Below are 24718 nucleotides of genomic sequence, written 5' to 3'. Positions count from 1 at the left end.
AAAATTATTCCAAATACCTAATTATCAGTTCTTTTATAATATGTAATTACTGATATTATAGCTTTTAACCTGGACTGAGCAAATGTTAACAAAAAACACGTTTAAAATATAAAATAACAGATCTGTGCTGGCAGCATCCTCTTGTTTCTGGTACACTGAAAAAATCCAGCGCACCGGAGGAAATGCCACGTGTACACACTGCGCATGCGTGCCAAAATTCTTACGTTGATCCTGCAGGGTTATCCCAACTTCCGGTGAAAGGGGAGAAGCGCCTCACACGATTTTACTCTGACCAGGCCCATCGATACCAACTCGTTGGTAGTTGAACGGGGCTTTTGGTAATAATCATGGCTCTGTAATAAGCGAACAAAGTGCCTGATTAACAACTGTGAAGAAACAAGGAGATTTGACTTTAGGTGCCGTTTTTACGCTCATCGTTGGAGCTTCAGGTTTAAATCCCGTGACGCCCAGCTAAGCGGCTAGCTATAGACGAGCCTCTAAATTAGATTCTGGTGTATGTTTCAAGATGTCAACAGCGGGGTTCAATTCTCAGAATGGGACTGGGACGGGGCAGATGTACGCGAATGGTAAGTAACTTTAAAATGTACGTGATCGGACCTCAGCTAACGGTGGCTAGCTGGTTAGCTTGTGTCATTTATGGCTAGTATCCGTTAGCTGTTCGAAACATTGTAACGACAAGGAGCTAAGTAAAGATAAGCTGTCACGTACGTCCACGCTTAACAATGGTTAATTTTGACATGTGTTTCGACATTGTCCTGGGTGGACCAAAATAGTCGCCATCGTTAAGGTAGCTGTTTAGCTACACAACTTGGCTAACGTAGCTAGCCAGTTGTGGTTAGTTTTGATTTGTCGAGGTGGCAAACCAAACGGATTGTCCGAATGTTTTGAAGGCACCATGACTTATGTGATTGATTGTTCAGACGATCCTCAGCGCACATAAAAGCTCCAAATAATGTATTTCTTCTTTACAGGTAATATTTCCTCAAGCTTCTCGTAGACGTTCTCTAAAACGTGCAGGCTTTAATTTGCAATTTTCTCACGGCTCTTTAGGTGTATCCCCCTCCCCCCAAAATTGGTTGAATTGTTTTCAACAGTTTGGAAAAGCTCTCTGCGTTCTGCTGTAGATGTGGCACATTGGGATTGATCCAGATCAGCCAAAGCAGCAATTTCTCTAACCTTATGTGTTTTAGATTGTCCACTCATTTATACTGTTTCTCCTAGAACAGCTAATACAAATACTCCAGAAGCTGTTGATGACAGTTGGCATAAGCATGATTCAACGATGTATGTTAAGGACTTTTCTTGGATTGTGCAGACTTACAGCATCTTAAGTTTACAATCCTTCTACTTGATTTCTAAAGCTGTACACATGGTTCTAATGAAATGCATGAATGCATATCTCTCTTTAAACAGAGCAGCTTTTAAAAGTTGCCAATCAGTGATTTGTTTAATGTAGAATGTTCTCTTGCATCAGACAGAATCCATAAAATATGCAAATTAAGCTTGGACTTGCAGATAATGCATGTCAATTACTTGAAAACCCGATTCTCCTGTTATGTAAATTAGAATGTGTCTTTTTATTCTGTCATGAAACAACAAACATCATGCAGATACTCGGTGTTTTTGTAACACCTCAACTGTGGATCTAAATGAAAAAGCCGCTAAATATGAGCTAATAACTATGCTGAGTCAAAACAAAAGCGTCGTCCCATTACTATCTTCTGCATTATTTTCTCACGCACTTTTGATAACGGCAATAATAACTACGATAGACTGGAAAGTTGTCAGTCTCCATCATCCTTTTTGTCTTTAAAAATCAGTTTGAATAATTTATTGGAAGGATAAAACGGGCGACTTGACCGACTAACTGGATACACGTAAAATTTTTCAGGAACAATTACCTCATCACAATAATTGTCACGGTCTCGCTATTTATCATTTTCAACAAATGTGTATTTCCGTGGCCTTGAGGTTGGAGTGAAAATGTGTTGCAATTTTACACTTTTCTTGAGTCTTTTTTTATCGCCGAACGACAATAACGTGATGTTCCTTACAAGTCAATTATTTTCTCTTCTGATATAGTTAGTTCACACTCCCAATTTATTTATTTTTTTATTTGCTGCTTAGTAATAAAGCTTGGTGTGCATTTAAATGTGTGATTGACTGCATTGTCTTTTTCCACATTTGATTATGTCAAAAAATAGCTGTGTCCAACTTGAACCTTCAGATCTTTAGTGTCCTAGGAAGACCTCTAGAAGATTCTTTTCTTTTATGAGGTACCTTTCTTTGGCAGGATTTTTGATTAATTTGTTTTATATTGTTTATGGAGCTCTGCTGTTTGTGTTGTGAATGACTAAGCGAGTTGTGGTGACCCTTTGTGCACCATGCAATTTTTTTATTTATTTTTTGTTAGCCTGCAAACAATCTTGCATTGAGGCTGTAATTTGAAAACAGTTTCCAAATAGACTGCTATACAGATGACATTTATTCATTCAGAGTTTATATTGCTTTTTACTGTAGCCATTTAACATTTTTTCATTCTCTTAAAATTTTGCACCATCCAGGGAACTGATCATTTGTATTGGAAAATATATTATTTGGAAGTATTAAGAAACCTGTAAAAGTAAAAAAAAAAACATTTAATGCAGCTGTATTCATTAAACCAGGGTTAAACTTTGCTCAAAACTGCACCGTCACCGTGCGGACAGATCATGTTGAATTAAATCCAAGTGAACAGATTAGACTCTCAGCTGTCAGTTTGTTGGATATTTGGTGGATCCAAATGTTTTGTTTTTTTTTGGTGGGGGGGTTGTGTGTGTGGTCATGTCACTGCCAGGTCTGTGCTTCTTGTATTTGCTTTTGTGCTACTTGAATATTTTTAATTGGACAAAAATGGGGGCCGAGATGGTGTAGAGGCAGGGCAGCCGGCTTGGGACCCGAAAGTCCCAGGTTCGATCCCCAGTCACTGCACATCACGTGGCGTCTCTGGGCAGCACGTCTCATCCCCAAAATGTCCCCCGGGCGCTTTCAATAGCTGCCCACTGCACCACCTGGTGGTGGATGGGTTAAATGCAGAGACTAATTTCGCCATTGTATGGAAACATACAGTGCTGACATTGTGATGACATTATTATTATTATTATTATAAAATAAAAAAGAAAGTTAAACAACAAATGGAAGTCTTTGTTTAGATTCAATAAAAGAGCCAAGAGTGGATTTGTAGCAACTTTTATTGTAAGATGAGCTTATGGGAGAAGATATTGAATTATTTTTCAGCTCATGTTTGCTTGAAAGGGTTTTTAGGCTTAAAAATGGTTGTGTGTTTTGAGTAAGATAATTATGTAATATGTTCTATTTGCTTGTCACTAGGTCCATCACAGAACCCAGTTGCCCTACAGCAGCCTCCAGGAGTCAACTATGACATGAATCACCAACCAGCCTACAATCCAATGCAGGCTAAAGCTCCACCACCCCCTGGCCCTGGTCTCTACCCCTCTGGACCATATCAGTCAGTCCCCCCCGTCAGTTTCTATCATCCAGACCCACCAGTTGCATCTTATCCTTCCTCTCCAGGCCAGCCACTGTTATCCAGACCTCCAATGGGAGGTCTTTCATCCTATACCCCCCCTCAGTCTGCCAGCCCTGGTCCTAGGATTCCCCCTCCACAACAAACGCCACCTCCTCCTGCTGTCTCTTCTAGTGGCTACTACTCAAACCCTCAGCAGCCAGTGGCTCCAACATGGCAGTACAACGCAGCAACTCCACCAGTGGGGCCAGCTGCATCAATGAGAGCGCCCCCCAGAGGGCCTTTGGCGAATCATGTGAATCCAGTTGTGAGCTTAGCTGCACCGTCTCCACTGTCTTCATCAGCTTACAGCTCTGCACCACCATCAAAAATGTCCCAAAGTCCCACCCAAATCTCAGGCCCAGGAGTTCCCCCCACTTCCATGCATGGATACACTCAGCCAGGTAGGAACACAAACACTCCGCTAATCTGTTGTGTTCGAAAGCACAACGTGGATACATTTTGATCTGAAGTGTAGCAACATTCTTTCATTCTAACAAATATGTTGAGTAAAGATTTGGTTCAATTCAGGTTCTCTATGCAGCACCAGTTTACAACACAAGTTATCACAGAGCATTGTACAAAAAGAAAAGCCACATGTTTAAATTGTAAATTCAATTCTGATCCAGATTAAAATTAAAATGCAGTCATTTCATTATCAATCTTAAACAATACATTTACATACAGTACATGGTGAAATGCCAATTAGTAACACGTTATCTAAGGAAGCCAGCAGATTGCATCAAATCTTCATTTTTGCCACAATCCCCCATCCTGAGCAAACAGTGAAAGGTGAAAGAGTCTTTTTTAACATTATTCCCTTTTTAGTAGAACCTGGCTTGGGATGGCTAGGGTTGAAGTACAGGAAAGAGACAAAAGTCTTGGTCCAGATCTAGTTTTTAATATGCAACGAAAAACAAAGATGTAACACATGCTAATTATATAAATAATTACAAATACAAACATGGAGAGCGTAGAGTGTAAAAACAGCTGCAGAGTGAGAAAATGTGGTCAGTTTAAACTGCGGCATAACTAAGGGATAGCTCAGGAAACCCAAGCCAACCCTAACTATAGGAGTGATCAAAAAGGAAAGGCTTAAGGCTAGTCTTAAAAGTAGACAACGCCTTACAGACTTCTGTTCTACATTTAAAACTCTAGGAACCACATGTAAACCAGAGAGAAATGCTCTGTTAGGAAATTATGGAACAATAGAATATTTAAAGTAAGATAGAGCTTAGTATGAAAAGATAAGTTATCAGTGTAGTTTTTTATAAAAAGTAAAATCTTGCATAATTATTGGTTCACTGTTGTATATTAAGTGCATCCATTTTAAAACTGACACTATTTTTTATAAACTACCCACTGCTAATTGTTCCCACCCAGTTACTTGATAACATACATACTATCACTTGTCGGTCCTGTAATTGCCATTATTCAGTGACGCGCTGTAGATATGCATATCTAGAGTTGTGATATGTTGGAACTGGACGTTGCCCTCTGCTCCGAAGATGAACATGTTGGCTGTCTGCTGCCTCTGGCTCCCTCCCAGGCGCAGACACTTTTACTCAGTTTGTGCAAAGTTCAAATTGGAACATTAATATGTCAATTCTGATCTATAAGCATAGCATAACTTTCTGAGCTAAACACGCTTTTGTTTTTTATTATATTAATTTCAAGGTGCACATTGTGTTGCTGAAATAAAGATCACCGTTCTTGTTCAGATTTTTGAAAAATTAGGAAACAAAAGAACACAAGAAATTCTGAGTGTTTTGTTGTTGTTCTAAGAGGAAGTGGTTTTATTACACGGTAACGGGCATGACGTTTAAGTTGGTTGCTTAATTTCTCACCACGTTGTGAAAGATTTGCCAAAGAATTGAGTGATTTTTGCCTCTTAGCGCATTACTTGCAACGGTCACATGACTGTCTCGGCTGGTTATCAGAATATTTCTAAGTTTAAGGAAAATGGCACCATCTGAGCATATCTAGGAAGTAAAAGGTGGCAGTGAGCCTAAAAGCCCACTGAAGAAAGGATTTGGCCTTTTTAAAGATTGTGTTAAATATAAACTCTATCCTGCTTTATGTTAAAATGTTCATTTTTCCTGAACTAATCATTTAATGGGGCAGATTTGGTTTAATCTGAGTTTAAGTGAAATTGACTGTAATTTGATTTTGTGTTTAAAAACCTGTGTTTTCAAAAACTTGTGGCCGTATAGTTTCGTTTTGTTGTTCGGATCATATACTCTGTAATAGTTTATTCTTATACACATTACAGTTTACTAGAGTTTCAAAGACGACAAAGAAAACGTTGATTGATGGAATTTGGTTCAGCGCTGCTAACAAAGTGTGTACTGGCTTAAAGGAGCTGCACAAACCTCAGAAACTTTTGAACTCTAAGAAGCTGTCTTTAAATCTCCATCTTAACTGCAGGTGATTGATTCACACTTGGCAGGTAATGCGTATCCCAAAATGTTTTCGCCATCGTATGTCGCTCACACACTCCCGCAGTAAACTGTCAGGTCAGTGACAGCAGGTCTGTTATGTTTCTGTACAAATTACGTTAAATTCAGACATTTGAGTTATATTATTCTAACATTAACACGGTTTGGAGTCATTTGAGTAACTTTTCTGTCAAGTGGTTTCACTGTCAGAGCAGGAACTGAAGATTTCAAAGCTTTCATGGTGTGCTGACAGATTTCTACAGCTCCCCTGACATCTGTGCTCTTTGATTTGGACTATTTTTTAATTTTTAATTTACTCTTTATTTATACAGGTAGTCTCATTGAGCCACAATAACTCATTTTCAAGAGAGACCTGTTTAGGAAGCAGATGATGGGGTTTAAGGGCCTTGCTCATGGGCCCAGAGTGGGGCGAATGAGGGTGAGGGCAGGTGTGGGTGCTTCACCTACCCCACCCACATTTTTGATGTTGTCGGTACCAGGGCTTGAATCGGCGATCTTCCGATCACAGGCCCACCTCCTCTAACCTCTGTGCCACCACTCCCCCTAACTTATAACCATGTAATGTGACCTAACACCTACAGACTGTTGTCATGTGATTAACAGAATATTAAAGCTTACAATGACCACAGCGGGTCCGATCAGTTCCAGAAAATATTAAACTGAAAAGAAACCACGTTGCGTCCCACAACCCACTGTGGTGAATTAAACAATGTATCCACAAGACGATATGTTTTTACTGAGGATTCTGAGTAGTTGTTCAGTCATACTTTTAGTCAACCTTATCTTCAGGATATTCCTATTCAATTCAATTCAAAAATACTTTATTAATCCCAGAGGGAAATTATTTTGTTGTTGTAACTCGTTATCCTCATTTCATTAAGAGATGTTATAGATGCTGATGGCTGTAGACAGGAAGGATCTCTTGTAAAGGTCCATCCCACAGTGGATCCTAAGAAACTGGCTGCAGATGCTGTCTGATCCGTCCACGCAGACTCTGCTGGTCTCTCAGTTCCCATGGGCTGTAAGACCGCCCAAATGCCGGGCAGAACTCCTCCGAGAGCGATGGCCACTCCTCCCAGCAGTCTGCCGAACTCCTCTTCGCTGCAGACAGCCAGCTGTAGGTGCTGAGGGACGATCCTGTCCTTCCGCTGTCATGAGCCGTGTGTCCTGCTAGTTCCAGGATCTCAGTGGTCAGGCACTCGAGCACAGCTGGCGGGTAGATGAGAATGCATCCACAGAACATCCTTTCAACTCATTTGAGATTTGGGGCTGTAGTTGAGAAATTATTTGAGCTTTGAGAAGTTAATCAGCTGCTGCTGTTGTAGAAAACTGCCTTGTTGCCATGGTTACGCATCATAACAAATGTCCAAAACTAAAAAAAAGTTTCAGTAAAAGTCCTTCCAGCTGCACAGCATCTGATACCAGAGGAAACAATCATCCAAAAAATGTGATTTACATCCAGAAAAAGAGGAATTAAAGTTTCCAAAAGCAAAATCTCAGAATGAAAGGAACAGAGCTGCTCCAACATGCAGCCACCTTGAACTGCGCAATTCTAGAACACTGTTTAGAACTGTTTGTGTAGAACACAATTCTTCTATGAATGACTGTTTATCTTTAATTAGCCATTAGCTGTCGCAAGCTTTTTTTTTTTGTTTCTCGTAATGTTCATGATAAAAACGCTGCTGCTTGTTGGGTCACATCAGTTCAGTAAGTGGATAATCAGGACAGGTCGCATTCAGATTACCAAACATATGCAGATAGAAACAAGTCCAGACCACCTCCAAACAGTCTAAGGGAAGCTGTTTGCTGCGCATTGAGGCCATTCGGACCCTCATTTAGCTCTATCCAAACACATTCTAATCACTTATTGAAGAGCCAGGTCAGAACTAGGTCCAAGAGTTATACGAGTTTTGTTTTGGTCTTATTATACTGCTCATATCTGATACCTGAACGACTAATAATAATGGTACAGTAAATTATAAAGTTAACATAATATTCTGGTCATCGTTTTTCACGGCCCGTTGTGAACCCCCCAGATATGCCTGTTTTGAATCAAACATTTCCAACGTTGATAAATTAATTAAAAGGTTCAAATTGGACATCCTTACAATCAATCAACTGATCAGTACGCCTCTACTCAAAAGTACGTCTTAAATAGTGTATTTGTGAAGTAAAGCCCTATTCTGACAGGATTAGTTTTACCTAGTAACCACATGCTATTTGTAGTAATTACGGAGATTGTCTGTGTTGTTAATCCCATGCGAATCAACCACGTCAGTAATTTGTAAAGTAAAAATTCCCCCTACTATATTTTGCTGAACTCAGAGGGCCTGTGGTAATACTAATCCAATGTGAATAGGCATCTCTGTGATTTGGACAGAAATGGGCAGGATCCGATACATAATTTGGCGTTTTTTGTTTCCTGGGCACATTTTTATTTGCTTTTGGCAGTGGAGGCTGCATTGGAGTGCATAAATAACCTTTTGTGTCCCGGACCAACGAAAGCTTATCGACCCATATAGTCGCCAAAAAAACCATCTTGAACACACGAGCGGATGTTGCGCAATACGCAGCACGTTAACATCATATCCGGAAGATGTCCGTAAATTTCAGCTAAATCTCAGGCTTTGGTTATCCCGTTTGAATGTGTCGCATAAAAAGCAGACGTTGGGGAGTAATTTATTTATTTATTTATTACATGTGGTCCCTAGGTAAAACTAATCCTGTGTGAATACATGAAATAATTTTTCATCTAATTTTACAAAGCACATTTTTTTGTCAGACAAAAGCCAGTCATAAACACAAATAATGGGTCTTTTTTTCCTTTTCTTGATTTAGGAACGGTCACATTGTATTTGTGAACATAATTAAGCAATTAATGGAAATCTTTTTTCCTTTCCACCAGGCCCTGCACCTCCTCCTATGGCTCCTCAATCATACCAAAACAGACCTGCCTATGGGCCTCCACCTACAGGACCTCCACCAACCATGAAGCCCGCACCACCTTTAGCCGCCCCCACTATGGCCAGTGCCACACCTGCACCACCCAAGGCGGATGGTAAGTTTTTATTTTGTGCATTGTATTAATTTTAAATTAACTGCTCATATAAAACTGTCACTTTACAGTCAGGGGGTGTATGTCCTTCTAAAAGACAGCCGTTGTTGTTCTCACCTCCCTATGTTGTTTCCCTCCCCCATTTTCCTTCCTTAACATGCCAGCTCAGTGTGAGGGGGCTGTCAACGACGCTTTTCCTCATGCTGAGCCCGACTTCCAGGGAGAGGATATTGAATGTCCAGGTGTGGCTAAAATCACCTGTTTGGTGTCATTTACCTGTTATATTGTTGTGTCAGTGATGTGGAAATGCTGTCCTTTCTGTATTATTTTGTCATCCTATGATTGAATGGTGACTTTTTTTTTTTTTAATCCCTTACTTTTCTGGAACGCCTCATAAAAGTAACAAAATTACTGAAAAGTTCAGATGTTGTGTGTCAAACTGACTGATCACATCTCTGGTCAATATCTTTGGTAGTTTTGTCTTTGTGTCATCTAAATGAAGCCTTAAAATAGCATTAGTTCCTATAATTGACATTATTAGTGTTACTTCTGCCTTGTGTCCATCTACACCTCGTCTTACACCATCCCATCACCTTTTGGTTGCACACTAGGTCACAAATAGAAACATGCCTCCTCAAATAATTCATAATATGATTGTTTTGTTCCAGGGGCGGTGGCTGGCGGTGTCCCACAGGCTCCAAACAGCTATAATCATGTCGACAGCAGAATGGGTAAGGCTTTTGTGCAGACACAAAGCAATATAATAATAATGATTTGTTCAGAGTTGGGTCTTTATGTACCATGCTGCTGTAAATGTGTCACATAAGAGGTGTTATTCTGTGGATGAAAAATGTCTTAACCAAATACAGTGTTGCATTCTGGGAATAATAACAGTGAACGTGCCTCTGGGAGAAGAGTGGAGGCTGCAGACTGAACTGATTGATTGACTGATTGCAACTTTGGGTGTGGCCTTTTCCAAGAGCTCTAAGGTTTCTGGAATAGTCGTATCTTAACTTGTTTGATTTTTTATTTATGTTACCTGTTTGACCCCCAGCTGGCCCGACTCAGCCTGGTCCACCTGGTCGGCACTTGGGTCACTACCCTTCCCTCCCACCTGGGTACCAGAACACCCCGGCTCCCCCTGCATCCTCCTCCATGCACCCAGCAATTCAAGCTGCCACCCAGCCTTACACTCAAGCACCTCAGCAGTACCAGCAGGTGAAATTTACACTGTTTGAACGAGCTTCTCACGTATCGGCTACTCATGTCATTGACAGATTCAAAAGTAATTAGGTTTCATTTAACCAGATAATATTTTTTATTTACCTTCTCTCAGCCGCCCGGTGGTCCAGGTCCAGCTCAGCTGAGTCCATCATTGGCAGCCATGAGCCTCCAGTCGAAAACCCCAGAAGCCCTGAGGGTGGTCAACCTGCTGCAGGAGAGGAACCTGCTGCCAACAAGCCCAATTCCTGCCCCCACACCCTGTCTGCCCCAGGACCTGCAGAAGTTGAACTGCAACCCAGAGTAAGTCTTGAAGCACATCATGTTTTTAATCTTTGAGCAGATTTTAAATGGGACTTCTTTATTGCACAAGTAACCAGAAAACAAATTTAGCAGTGTTTAAGTTTCCGTCCTTGTTCTTACTGGAGACACTGAACATGTGTGTTTTTTGTCTTCAGGGTTTTTTGTTGCACATTGACCAGCATCCCTCAGACCCAAGCTCTACTTAATAAAGCTAAGATGCCTCTGGGCCTGCTGCTCCACCCATTCAAAGACCTCTCAGTAAGTGTTGAAGTTAATATTTAATGTCCATTTACATGTCTTCGTCAATTAGTCTGTAAATCCGAAGGATCACAGAAAATACGACTGCATTCCCTTTACACTAGTGTTTTGGGTTCCTCGTTAGTTTTAAGATGTGAAAATGAAAGGCATCTGATGGAGGGGGGAATACGTTCTGCTCTTCCTTGTATCCATATTAGATGAATCAGCCTGCTTTAGTTCAGGGGTTAAAGGGAACAAATGTTTTAGATGCCAAAAGAAGCGACTAAACTGACTGGTTTCCTTCAACAAACCCTGAGTTTGTTTCTCTGTGTGAGCACACAGCAGAAGCTGTTAAATATAAACAAAACATGAAATCCAAAATGTTTATTGGCTTCTCAGGTCAAGTACGTTGCATGATGTAACATATTTCAAGTTGTGCTTCTGTAGCCTTGCTCTCATTGTTAAATCACATTTAAAATATCACTATTTTAACGTAAGGAGGACTAAAGTGAAGCTAAACAATGAAGTAAAACCAGAGTAATTAACATAAGCCAAAATACCGTTCTAAACGCTTAAAAACAGCCTTTGTTCTTCCTTTACTGAAGGGAGGAGACCCCACTATACTGAACAACTACTGGCCAATCTCTAAACTCTGTGTTCTTGCTAAGGTTTTAGAAAAATTGATGAACTCTCAAATCAAAAAGTATTTGGATTCTTTTTTAACATCTTACCTCCCCATCAATTTGGTTTCAGGAAACAACACAGCACAATGACTGCTTCACTGAAGGTTTTTAATGATGTTCAAGCATTGGATGCTAAGGACTATTGTGCTGCACTTTACTTAGACCTGTCTAAAGCTTTTGACACTGTGGATCATAACATCTTGTATCACAAACTCTCGGAAATTGGTTTCTCAGATCACACTGTTTGTTGGTTCTCTAATTACCTCTCTGATTGGTGGCAATGTGTTCAATATAATGGTACTTCTTCCAGCTAAATGTTAATAATGGTGTACCACAAGGCTCAGTCTTAGGACCCACCCTCTTCACAATCTACATAAGCAATGTAGGTCAGATCAGTGGATGGAGACGCGTCCTGAGCTGCGCATCGCCCTGTTTATACCAATAGTTTTAGAGGGGGAGGAGACAGAAATGCAGCCGTGCGCTGTCTGTACTTACAGGTTTTTTTGGGGAGGAGGGGGAGAGAGACACACATGATTGCGCTGTTTATACCAACAGTTTTCAAGTGTGGGGGGTCAGCGTGAGGGTTCAGCACGAGGGAAGAGGCTGCCTTTAGCTTTTTAGCTAGTGCACCTGCATTGCAAGCTGCTAGTTTAGTGTTGCATCAGTGTGGGGTGGGGGATTCAGTAGACAGGGCGCTCTGCTCTGTTGACGGGGCAGTGCGCCCCGCTTGTATAATGGTAGGGGAAACACAGCAGATCATTCCTGATGCATCCTTACATTTCTATGCCAATGACACAGTAGTCTTTTGTCGAGCTAGAACAGTTGCTAAGGTTTTTCAGCTCTTAGAGTCTGCATTCAACATCATCCAGTCAAATTTGTTCCATGTCAAACTGGTGCTAAATACTGATAAGACCAAAGGGATGTTGTGCATTTATGATCATCTGTTTTGATCCTGTCAGGTTACATCAAAAAATTGTACAAAATACTTAATTTAGAAGCAAGTAGGGGTATGGAAAACAGCTTATTTTAGTTTTCTAAGACTTATGGCAGTCCCATCCTGAATTCAGTGTGTTTTGATTTTTGGATTTACCCGCAACATCTTTTTTGAATTGATTAAACAGTGTCCTCCAACCTTATTTCCAAAATAAAATGTGTCTAAATAAGCCCCTTGGCATCAACTGTCAGCTCGTTGGTTCCTGCTTTGATTGAACACAAACGGTGGCGTTGCACATTTTGGGCAGCAACAAGAAAATTATTTTTTCAACGTTCCACTTGCAATGAACTAGTTTGCTTACCTCACAAAGTTTGTTTGTGTTTTCTGTTTGTTTGTCCCTGCAGCAACTTCCTGTAGTGACATCTAGCACCATTGTCAGGTGTCGATCCTGCAGAACCTACATCAATCCCTTCGTCTCCTTCCTGGACCAGAGAAGATGGAAGTGCAACCTGTGTTATCGAGTCAATGATGGTAAGAAACTAAAGAGACGCGAAACTGAAGCGTCTGAAAGAGCTGCTGTCTGTTGGAACGCTCCAGGCGTTTAGATTTACCAAACTATTTCAGCTTAAAGACCACATTACTCATTCCTAAATAACTTACTTAAGATTAAATATTTGATGCATTCCTGTTAAATACTAATTTACAAAAAAATTACATTTAAATAACATTAACAAATTTAAATTATACGGGGGAAAAAGGTTAATTTGAGACTGTTTCTGGATGATTTGTGTAGTTCCAGAGGAGTTTATGTACAACCCGGTCAGCAGATCATACGGAGAACCGCACAAAAGGCCCGAAGTCCAGAATGCCACTATCGAGTTTATAGCTCCTTCTGAATATATGGTAGGTTCAGTATGTTTTTTTTTTTTTTTTTAGTTGAAATATCTGTAAAAAATGCACCAAATATCCTTATACTTTTTTTTTTTTTTTTTTTAATGCGTGTGCCTGTATGTTTTTGCAGCTGAGGCCACCACAACCTGCTGTTTATCTGTTTGTTTTGGATGTATCCCACAATGCCGTGGAGACGGGCTACCTGAAAGAGTTCTGTCAGTCTGTGCTGGACAACATCCACTCGTATGTAGAGCCCAATTTTGTGTCATTCCAGTTAGATCTGTTGGTTATACAAACATTTTTGTCTAGTTCAGGCTTGAATCGGTCCCACAACATGGAACAAGTCAAAAATTGGTTGGGACATTAATAAATAAGCACGCACGCCAGTGGGAATGCTTATTTCACTTGTTCCACAAGAAGAACCTAACGGTAGTTGTGTGTGTCTTTGTCCCTCAGGCTTCCTGGAGACTCACGAACAAAAGTTGGCTTCATAACGTTCGATAGCACCATCCATTTTTACAACCTCCAGGAGGGACTCTCCCAGCCACAGATGCTCATCGTGTCCGACATTGAAGGTGAGACGCGGCCGTCAGCAAAGACCACGCTTGTTTTTCCAAATGCTTTCTAAATACAGATTTAAATGTTAGCCTGGGTTTCATCAATTTGGTTTAAAATCTAACATCGTGTGCTCCACAGACATCTTTTTACCAACACCAGACAGCCTTCTAGTAAACCTCAATGAATCCAAGGAGGTAAGACCTGCACCTTGAATAATACTGAATGTTTCTATATCGTTTGGATTCTGTGTAGTCACTTAATACGAGTGTATAGAAAACAATACACCTATCTAAGTTTTTGACCAACGTCGTTTCATAAGATTCAAGTCTTTTGGGTTTTGTTTTTCAGCTTGTGCAGGATCTGCTGAAGAGCCTGCCTAATTTATTTGAGAAGACGATGGAGACCCAGTCTGCCCTGGGTTCAGCTCTACAGGCAGCCTTCAAGTTGTTGTCTCCCACCGGAGGGCGAATGTCTGTGTTTCAGACGCAGCTGCCTAATCTGGGTGTGGGGGCTCTTCAGTCCAGGGAGGACCCCAACCAGCGAGCATCTTCCAAGGTAGAAACACTCATTTTATTCTGAAAAGTGTGTCAAAACTCTTTATTCTGCCTCAGTATTTAGTTACCTGAACACCAGATTTTACTTCCTATATTTTCCGTGGCTGTCAGTGGGAACTGACTGCTCGAATTAAGTGTTTACTGACTTTGCCTAAGTATCGTCACAGAGAGATTTGTTCATTTCAGGACATCCAGCACCTCTCCCCAGCAACTGATTTCTACAAGAAGCTGGCGTTGGACTGCTCCGGTCAGCAGGTGGCTGTCGACCTGTTTCTGCTCAGCTCTCAGTACTGCGACCTGGCATCACTTGGTGAGCGTCACATGGACTGACAGGGGGGAAACATATGTTTTAGTTAAACAGAATTATATGTAAAATCTTGATATACAGGTGGGTGGGGGTCTCAGGGATGTTGGTCAGTCATTTAATCATTAATCAAATCTCTTCCTGTTTCTCCTCCAGGCTGCATATCCAGATACTCGGCAGGGAGTGTTTATTACTACCCTTCCTACCACCACCATCACAATCCAGGTCAGGTGGAGCGCTTCCACAAGGATCTGAAGAGATATTTAACAAGAAAGATCGGCTTCGAGGCCGTCATGAGGATACGTTGCACCAAAGGTTAGTTGGCACAAAAGTTGAATATACCTTTCTCAACAAAAATTTATTATGATTATCTGTTGTGTAGCTTTCTTGAAAAATAAAAGCAAGCTTAATAAGATAAATATTTACAGTATTTTCACCGTAAATGTTGCACCGCCCTATAAGTTGCATCAGTCCAAATATGTCTAATAAAGTGGAAAAATATAAAAATACGTCGCTTCGCCGTATACGTCGCTTCGCCGTATACGTCGCTTCGCCGTATACGTCGCTTCGCCTTATACGTCGCTTCGCCGTATACGTCGCTTTGCCGTATACGTCGCATCCATTACGCGTCACCGCTGACAACCCGGAAATGTGGGCCAGTTTTGTGCCAAAAATCGATTGGCTGCCGAATGGAGGCTGCGGAGGCGTGCACGGGAGGACTTTAACAAGAATTTAACAATATTAACACTTTAAAATAATTATTTGTTTGCTCGAAAATAATTATGGCAAAGGTGTGTCACAGTCTAACTTTTCCTTAATAAATGCACTTTGACGGTCAAATCAGCTGCATTTTCAAAAGCTGATACTCGGAAACATGAGGGCAACTCGCTGTGCATTTCTTCGAAATTTAACAAGATAAGCACCTAAAACAATTATTTGTTTGCTCGACTTTATAGTAAAGGTGTGTCTCAGTTGAACATTTACTGAATAAATGCACTTCAATGGTCAAATTAGTTGCATTTTGCCGGGGCAGCGAAGCAAAATGAAGCTGATTTGATGGTTGCTCCAGGCAGATAACGGTGGCAGGCTATGGCAAGCCGATTGTGTCATTAATAGCCATCTTTACCTATAACATTATCGAACGGCATGTCATACTGCTTGAGTGCCATCTAGCAGCTGAAAATGGTAGTGTTCATTATTTTGAGTCAGAATGAATGAAATCTGTCATATTTCAGCCAAAAACTGTTTTATAAATATGGGGGGGGGGGAAATCCATAAATATGTTGCTTCGGCGTATAAGTCGCAGGACATGCAAATTATGCAAAAAACTGTGACTTATAGGGTGAAAAATACAGTATTTTAAAGTTGGGTGTGGATTGCAGGAAGATCCTTTTTGCAAAAGCCTTTCCTCAAACCTTTAATCGTTTTATTCACAACTAAGTTATTTCTTTAGAACCATAAAGCGCATGAAAGTGATAAATAAGGATTAAATTCACAGTAGTGTTATATTATCTCTTGATTCCAGGTCCAGGCTTGTTTTGCGTTGGGCACATTTGTCAGAGTTCAAGATAATTAATGTTCGTTTCTCTGCAGGTTTGTCCATCCACACGTTCCACGGGAACTTCTTCGTGCGCTCCACAGATCTGTTGTCCCTCCCCAACGTCAACCCGGACGCTGGCTTTGCTGTTCAGATGTCCATTGAAGAAAACCTGGATGACATGCAGGTCGTTTCCTTCCAAGCTGCGCTTCTGTACACCTCCAGCAAAGGTACACACCGAGGATGCCGTCTGGTGCTCTGGAAATCAGAAAACAGTTTTTTGTGTTTTTTTCAATAACAACTTGTCTCTCACAGGTGAGAGGAGGATTCGTGTGCACACTTTGTGCCTTCCTGTTGCCAATTCTTTGTCGGATATCTTTGCTGGAGCCGACGTTCAGGCCATCACTGGGCTGTTGGCTTCAATGGGTAAGCGCTGCTGCACGAGGCACATCGAAATGAAAACTGTTTGATCGAGATGCGTCATCTGGGTTAACCGAATATCACAATAGTACGAGTTACTCTTAAAATAAAAAGCTTGGATTTTGAAATTATCATGAATAATATGCTCATTTATTGAGAGCAAATACAGAAATACATAGATGTATGTACAGATGTTAAAAACGACACTTCGGGGAAGTGTTCTGGGGTTTATATCAAATGCTACATCTCTGACTCTTAACTCTCCAGCTGTGGACCGCTCTGTGTCCGCCAGTCTGAGCGATGCCAGAGACGCCATGACCAACGCCGCCATCGACTCGCTGACTTCATACCGGCAGTCGGTGCTGACCATCCAGCAGCCCGGCTTGTTGGCTCCAGCCTGCCTCAGACTCTTCCCACTCTTCATCCTCGCTCTGCTCAAACAGGTCACCTATTTTATCACTTTTATAAACTTCGTCTTTTTATTTCCCCCTTGATTGTCATTCTAGTTTCACACGTACTTACATTCTGATAAACGAGGGATGGTTTTATTAATGACTTGTTAAGAAATCGACATTAATTTAAGACAGCACATTAAGAACGTGCTTTTACTCTTCGGATTTGGCTTTGAAACATTCCTGTTTTATTGTTGATTCTGTTTGCTCTGCAGAAAGCCTTCAGGACCGGCACCAGCACCAGGCTGGATGACAGAGTGTTTGCCATGTACCAGCTGAAGTACCAGCCGCTGGCCTTCACCATGCTGATGATCCACCCCGCTCTGTACCGGGTCGACGACCTGACCGATGAGGTGAGGATGACGAACTTTCATCTGGGAGAAACTACATTTTAATAAATCCTTGTTTCCTTAAACTCTGAATATTTTGTTCACACTGGAGGGTAAATCAAAGGATTTTGTAGTTTATTGATGTGTAAAAATATTCCTTGTCATGTTTTGTTAAATTGAAGCATTAGTTCCTAACCTTCTTTTCCTCTTGTCCTCAGGGAGCTTTAAACATCAACGATCGGACCATCCCCCAGCCCCGAGTTCTGCAGCTGTCTGTGGAGAAGCTCAGCAGGGAGGGAGCGTTCCTCATGGACGCTGGAACTGTACGTTTTACAAACGAACTTCTGGAACAAGCTAATAAATTCAAAGCTGATATGTTCAATCTGGCTGCATGTTGGGCAAACACCCTGTTAAGGAATTACTGTACTTGCCGCCGTACATGTCTTACCACCGTATAAGTCACATCAGTCCAAAAATGTCTAATAACGTGGGGAAAAAAACAAGTCGCTTCGCCGTGTAACTCAAATCCATTATGCGTCCTCGCTGATGCGTCACCACTGACCACCTGGAAACATGGGCCGGTGTTGTGCCAAAAATCTATTGGCTGCTAAATGGCGACCGCAGGAGCGTGCACTGGAGGACTTCAATAATTAACAAGATTAACACAAAAACAATTGGTTGTTTGCTCGACATTATAGTAAAGGTGTGTATCGGTTGAACTTTTCCTTAATAAATGCACTTTAATGGTCAAATCAGCTGCATTTTGCCCGGGCAGCATAGCAAAATGCAGCTGATTTGACGTTTGCTCCAAGAGTTCTGGAGTGAGACGAAGGTGGCTTGGTATGGCAAGCCAAGTGTCTCGTTAATAGCCACTTTTACCTTTTAATGAGCTTGGCTTGCCATATTACTCGAGGGCCCTCTAGCAGCTAGGATTCAATATTTTTTCATGTCAGAATCAATGAAATCATCAGATTTCAGCCAAAAATTGGGTTTTAAATGGGGGGTGGTGTACATTAGTTGCTTCGGTGTAAAAGTTGCAGGACATGCAAATTTATGCAAAAAGGTGCGACTTATACAGCAAAAAATACGGTAACTCACTGAACGGCTCATTTAAGGATTTGCTGCTTATGTTTTCTGTCCTTAAATGATTTAACTTTGCGCGAACAGTCCTGATGTAGTTGTGATGTGTCCTTGGGGATGTCCAGCTTTGGAACGAGGCATCAGTGGTTTAATTTTGTTCCGACAGGTGATGTATCTTTGGATCGGTCGTAACTGTCAACCTAACTTCCTCACACAAGTCCTGGCAGTTCCAAACTACGCAGCGGTGCCTGATAATCTGGTAAGAACCACCTTGTTGCAACTTTGACCTCATCCTGCCACTGTTCAGACCTTCCCTTCACCTCTAATTTAAAAACAGATGTATGCAGAGACGACTTAAAATGTTGATCGTTGCTCTCCTCTCGCAGTACCTCCTCCCAGAACTGGACACCGCAGAATCTCAGAGAACCAGAGCTTTTGTCGGCTGGCTCAGGGATCAGAGGCCGTTCTCCCCCTCCTTCCACATCATCAGGTGGGCACAAACAGGGTGTTAAAGGAGAATAAATTATTACATCTGTTTATTAGTCTTTAGTTTGACGTTGCCTCAGTCATGATGTGGAAGGGTGTATATTCTATAACCGTCCATTTAACACGAACACGTCTGCATTTAGCATTGTATGTACACGGATTAGTGACCATTCCACCATCTGCTGCCTTAATTTTAAGAGTGAAGTGTTGCTGTCCACTACAATCATGGTAATCCTGTTTATGATGCTGATTAGCTGATTGTTAGACCTCTAAGTGCTCACTGAGGCTTTCTTTGTACATCTAACGGCCCAATTTGTATGGGGATATTGTAGCGCTTTGTTGCGCTAAGTCATTAAAGCAAATTGTATTTCTAGTACATTTTCACTTTGGGTACAAGATCTCTGTTTAAGCTTTGCTGGCCAGTAGTTTAGTTTTTTGTTTATTTGTCATATGCAGGTTAACACAAAGTCAACAACGCAATGAAAGGTTCGGGATGAGAAGAACCATTTTAACTTGCTAATAAACCGAGAAACACCAAAGCATGCAATAAAAGTACAAAATAATGTACCAAAAGTGAAAAGAAATATATTTACAAAGCCCGAAAGAAATATAGTAAACATGGTAGAATATAACGGTGCAAGATGGATTAATTAGTATTTCATGGGTAGTAATATTGCTTAATCTGCTGTGGGACGGACCTTTACAAGAGCTCCTTCCTGCCTACAGCCATCAGTATTTATAACATCTCTTAATGAAACCAGAATAACAAGTTACAGCATTTAATTTCCCTTTGGGATTAATAAAGTATTTTTGAATTGATTGAATTAAATGCACATTATATATATCGCACATAACATATACTACACGGGTTGTATGACAGGCTATTGCGCAGGTAGTGAGTAACCGTGAGATGAGCTGAATCATGATGGTAAGGTAGAGACATGCACGATACAGCCACACAGTGCAGCAGCAATAAACATAGATGGTAAAGATCATCCAATGAGTGCAATGAATGGGGTTGACGTCCAGAGTCATTTGTGAGGAATTTATGCAACACGGCAGACAAACGAACACGGATGCAAACAAAAACACCGTCGCCCTTTTGCCTTAGGCAGAGAGCGATTAGATGAGATGTAAAGTCAAGTCAGATTTATTTAGAAAGCACATTTAAAACAGCAACTGTTACGCAAGTGCTTAAAGAGTGTAAAAACTCTTGATTCAGCTGTGACGTTTAGCAGGGGGTGGTATATAGAAGACTAGTCACTAAACATAAATTTGAACAGAGCTGTGTAAAATATAGATCAGAGACTTGAAGTGTATATTACATAAGATAAATTACCTTTAACGTGGAAAAATTGTCACGTGTTTACAATAAAATCATGTCATCCGTATTTTTATTTTTAGGGATGAGAGCCAACTGAAAGCCCACTTTATGCAGAACATGATTGAAGATCGAACCGAGTCGGCTCTGTCGTACTACGAGTTCCTTCTGCACATCCAGCAGCAAATCTCCAAATAATCGAGCGACAGGCTGGAGGGAACCCTCTGAGGAGAAAGGACGGACATCGTGTGTATGTGTGTGTGTATATGTATTTGGATCTGCGTGTGTGTTTAGAGGTCAACCTCAGCTTCTTGCTCCGACTCCAGCCGTGCTCCACCATCAACTCTGAGATGAACCTGAGCGGATCTGAGGCGTCTGCCGAATCAAATGGAGCGAGCGGCTGTGGGTGCGAGGACGTGACGGAGACTTGATTCTGATGTAATCTGGCACTTTTCTAATGAGCTGAAGCAGCGTGTTGGAGGAAAACTAAAGCAGTCCACTGTGATGATTATGTCGGTGATTGATTGAATCAGTGTTTATTCTCACAGAACAATCCTTTCAAACGGAGGTTCGGATAAAGCGCAGGCAAGCAGATGTCTTTTCTAAAACGTGTACGTACGAGTGCTTGAGGTTAGGTTTATATTGAAGGTTGGAGCTCAAAGATTTTTTTTTTCTTTTTGAGTTGTCATCTGGAGAATTTGTGCACACCACACCTGAGCTTTACCATACTAATGTACCTGAAGGACGGAGAACGTTTTGTTTTTAATTTCAAAGTCATTATAATCGTTTGCCGAACAAATGTGTCGCCTCTGATGTCTTCGCTGCCTGGAACGTGTCGACGGTGAGAAGTTGTCTCGTTGGCCGGATCGGTCCTTCAGAAACGTCGTCTCTTCTCTGGACATTCAGACGTCTGACGACTTCGCTGTTCTGTTTGTTTTTTTGTTTTCTATCCCTGACTGTTTAATTTATGAGACTCCCAATCTGATTAAATTCTCTAATTGCCTTGGATGGGAACTCACTTTTTATTATTAATCCTCTGTTTAAATACTGACTCTATATATATGAAATATTTTAATATAATAGGATATGGGAAATTCTTTAACAGTCGTAACAAAGCCATTTTGGTCTTTTAATCATGCTTATTGATACTTGTATATTGAAAAGACTGCATTATATAAAGGAGAAGAAATGATTTTAGTATAAAGAAGCTGCAATGATGCTAAGAAAATAAACTCTTTGGGACTTTTTAAATGTAGTTTGTGTCGGTCAGTGAGCAATGTTTATTCTGTGAAGGTAAAATAATTTTGGACCAATAATTAAGTTTGAACTGAGGTTTCAGCTGATTTTATGTGGTTTGTAATTGTGTATTATATGACAAGAATGTATTTAGGCGCAAATATGTTTTGGTCTTAATGCATAAAGTTGTTTTTCATAGATTAAAAATAAAATTAGCTTTGTTTTGTAGAGACAATTGTGGCTAGTCAAATGCCGATCTGAGAGCTTCAGGCTTTAAAAAAAACATTCAGTACCAACTAAAGAATATGCATTTTCTGTCTAAATGCAGTGTATAGAGTGCTGAAAATTACTGAGGAAGCTCACAATGAATTAAAGCTGAAATAAAATGCTAGCTGAAAGAATCAAAGATCAGCTAATGTTGAGCTAAAAGCAAAAGTATAGTTGTAAAGCTAGCTAACATCTGAGTCAAAATGGCTAACTAAAAGCTAAGAATGTAAAATAGCTAAAAGCTAAACTTGTCAAGTGGCTAAAATGTAAGTGTTAAGTAGCTAGCTGAACACTGAGTGTCAAAAGGATTGTAAAAGGCTAAGAGTTGTAAATAGCTAAAAGGTAAGTTGACAAATACTGGCTAGCTAGAAGCTAAATGTTAAATGACTAGCTAATTAATCATGTTAAGTGGCTAAAGCTAGGAAAAAAGTTAAGTGCCAATTTGCTGTTAAAAGCTAAGAGTGTCAAGATGATGTAAAAAAGATAAAAGCTAAGATTGTCAAAAGTATGGGTAAAAGCTTAAAATGTCATAAGGTTGTCTTGAAGCTAAGAATGTCAAATATCTAGCAAAAAGCTGAGAATGTCAAGAGTAGTTGAAAGCTTATTGTCAAATGGCTGGCTAAACATGAATAACAGCTAAATAAATGGCTAAAAGATAAGTGTCATAATTGTAAGTAAAGGTTAAGGTAGCAGAATGTCTAGCTAAAATTGGAAAACAAGCAGAGCAAGTGTGCAAAGAGCAATATTTGAAAAAGAGAGCAACGTATATTTTTGAAAGTACATATTAACTCTTTTTACTAAGTCATCTCATAATATTAATATAAACGTGAGTAATTTATAATAAACATACATATAGAAACGCTGAATCACTGTTTTCCTGTGAGGCAGCGTTCAGGGCTCAAACCCTAATGATTGGTGCGCGCTTGTGTTTACGTCATCAATACGGGACAAGCCGTTGAGTCGCTGGCTTTTGCGCACCACGTTCACATCTTTAGATTGAGGTTATTTAAAATTAATTAACCAACATGGAGCCCGGCGAAGAGAAGACGGAGAAAACGGGCTCCGTGTCTGCGGCGCAGCGGAGGGCCGAGATCCGGAGGAGGAAGCTGCTCATGAACTCGGAGGACAGGATGAACAGAATCGTGGGCTTCTCCAAAAGCGACTCTGACAACAACGGTAGGCACAAGTCATCCAGAAAACGCCCTCAAACGATGTTTGGTTGTATAATTTATAATGAAACATGTAGCATAAAACGTTACTGTTGTTCCCACGTTAATAATGTTTAAATTAATACGAAGGACAGATGAAGACAGGTGGCCTGCTATTCTCTCATGAGTCAACCAGACGTCTTTTGAATCGATAGACCTAACTAAAAGAAGATAAATCTTTCAAATTTGCAAGACTACAAACGGATAATAACATTAATATGCATAAAACGTGGAAATGTTCCATAACAATATTCATTAGTTGCCACATTTAATTTTAATAACACCAGGCGTCTTAATAGGTGAATGTTGTTAAATGTTCGACAAATAAAGTTTTTCTCTTTTTTTCTTTATATTTTTGAACAAGCTGAACAATGCCAAAGTCTTTTTTTATTATTATTAATAAATCTAATTTAAAACCGCCAAGCTGAACCAAGTTGATGTTAAATACATAAAATAAACCAAAAATACTACACATCATTTCAGTATAAAAGCTGATAAATCAACAAAGTCAAAGCTCTTTATATTCATTGAAAAATAATCATTCAGACAGCAGACCTGACATTTTTATTAGAAATTCAATTATTAATTTATAGAATTCAAGCGATGGGTTTATTAATTACATTTCTATGGATACCATCACATATAGGAATAAAAGGAAATGAGTTGGCAGATAAATATGCAAAACAAGCAACAAAAAATACTTGCATTGATATATTGGTATCATTCAGTAAAGGAGAAATCAAATCAGTTATTGAACAAAATGTCAAGGAAAGACGGCAGAAACAATGGGAAGAAGAAAGAACTGGCAGGTGGCTTTATAGCATTCAAAGGAAAGTTGGTGTAATGAGGAGAACAGGACGAAATAGAAAGGAGGAAACGGTCATGTCCAGATTACGTTTTGGCCACACAAGATTAAACAGTGCATTGTTTGAAATGGGAAAACATCCTACAGGAAAATGTGACTTTTGTTTTCAAGAAGAGACAGTGAATCGTGTTTTATTATTCTGTCCCAAATATTCAGCTGAGAGAAAGGAACTGGCTCGTAGACTACAGGACAACAAACTACAGTTGAATATACAGCATCTTTTGGATAAACTTTCCACTTCTGAATATATTGGGTTTTTTTTTTTGTTAAGCTACCTTAAGAAGATGGAAATAATCGAGATAATATGGTATTTTTTTTCTTTCTTATTTTATTATTATTTTATTTAGTTAATTATTATTATTTATTTATTTTTTGTTTAAAACCTATGTAGTATTTATTTAGCATCCCGATCCACACTCCATTCCAGTAGATGGTGGTAATGCACATCTTAACGTTGCTTGCTAACCGCCATAAAAAAGAAGAAGAAGAAGTCAAAGCTCCAAACTAAAACCAAGTAGGTATCTCTGCAGCCAAATTCGGAAGGCGTATCTGGGCGGTCATATCTGATTGGACTATAGGAAAATGGGCGTATCTGGGCGATCATATCTGATTGGACTATATGAAAATAGGCGTGTCTGGCCGGCCGCATCTGATTGGACGATAGAAAAATAGGCGTGTCTGGCCGGCCATATTTGATTGGACGATAGAAAAATAGGCGTGTCTGGCCGGCCA

General features: G+C 40.3%; 2 protein-coding genes across 2 annotated transcripts in view; both read left to right on the top strand.

Moving 5' to 3' along the window:
- The first annotated feature begins 265 nt into the window (after positions 1-265).
- sec24a (SEC24 homolog A, COPII coat complex component) lies at positions 266-21674 on the top strand. Its single transcript, XM_037687832.1, has 23 exons — positions 266-587; positions 3391-3990; positions 8951-9103; positions 9769-9831; positions 10155-10318; positions 10437-10624; positions 10780-10882; positions 12883-13009; positions 13272-13381; positions 13500-13612; positions 13826-13944; positions 14066-14121; positions 14276-14482; positions 14668-14791; positions 14942-15100; positions 16379-16552; positions 16638-16748; positions 17010-17185; positions 17410-17547; positions 17742-17846; positions 18770-18862; positions 18990-19093; positions 20494-21674. Exons 1-23 carry the CDS (start codon positions 527-529, stop codon positions 20606-20608), a joined length of 3363 nt encoding a protein of 1120 aa, XP_037543760.1. The 5' UTR covers positions 266-526; the 3' UTR covers positions 20609-21674.
- A 1181-nt stretch (positions 21675-22855) lies between these two features.
- camlg (calcium modulating ligand) overlaps positions 22856-24718 on the top strand; it is a 10075-nt gene continuing 8212 nt past the window's right edge. The window contains exon 1 of the mRNA XM_037687852.1: positions 22856-23089. Coding sequence (XP_037543780.1) covers positions 22939-23089 — 151 coding nt within the window. The 5' untranslated portion in view covers positions 22856-22938. The remainder of the gene's footprint in view (positions 23090-24718) is intronic.

The sequence above is a fragment of the Nematolebias whitei genome, chromosome 14 (assembly GCF_014905685.2).
Source record: "Nematolebias whitei isolate Nwh7 chromosome 14, NemWhi1, whole genome shotgun sequence".
NCBI lineage: Eukaryota > Metazoa > Chordata > Actinopteri > Cyprinodontiformes > Rivulidae > Nematolebias > Nematolebias whitei.
Note: the sequence above shows the minus strand (reverse complement) of the source record. Positions and strands in the feature narration are given on the sequence as shown.

What these genes read in the sequence shown, in the direction of transcription:
- sec24a (XM_037687832.1), top strand. Translation starts at nt 527, where the DNA reads ATGTCAACAGCGGGGTTCAATTCTCAGAATGGGACTGGGACGGGGCAG. An exon ending in GCATGGATACACTCAGCCAG is followed by an intron (nt 3,991 to 8,950) that starts GTAGGAACACAA and finishes CCTTTCCACCAG; the next exon opens with GCCCTGCACCTCCTCCTATG. An exon ending in TCGACGACCTGACCGATGAG is followed by an intron (nt 17,548 to 17,741) that starts GTGAGGATGACG and finishes TCTTGTCCTCAG; the next exon opens with GGAGCTTTAAACATCAACGA.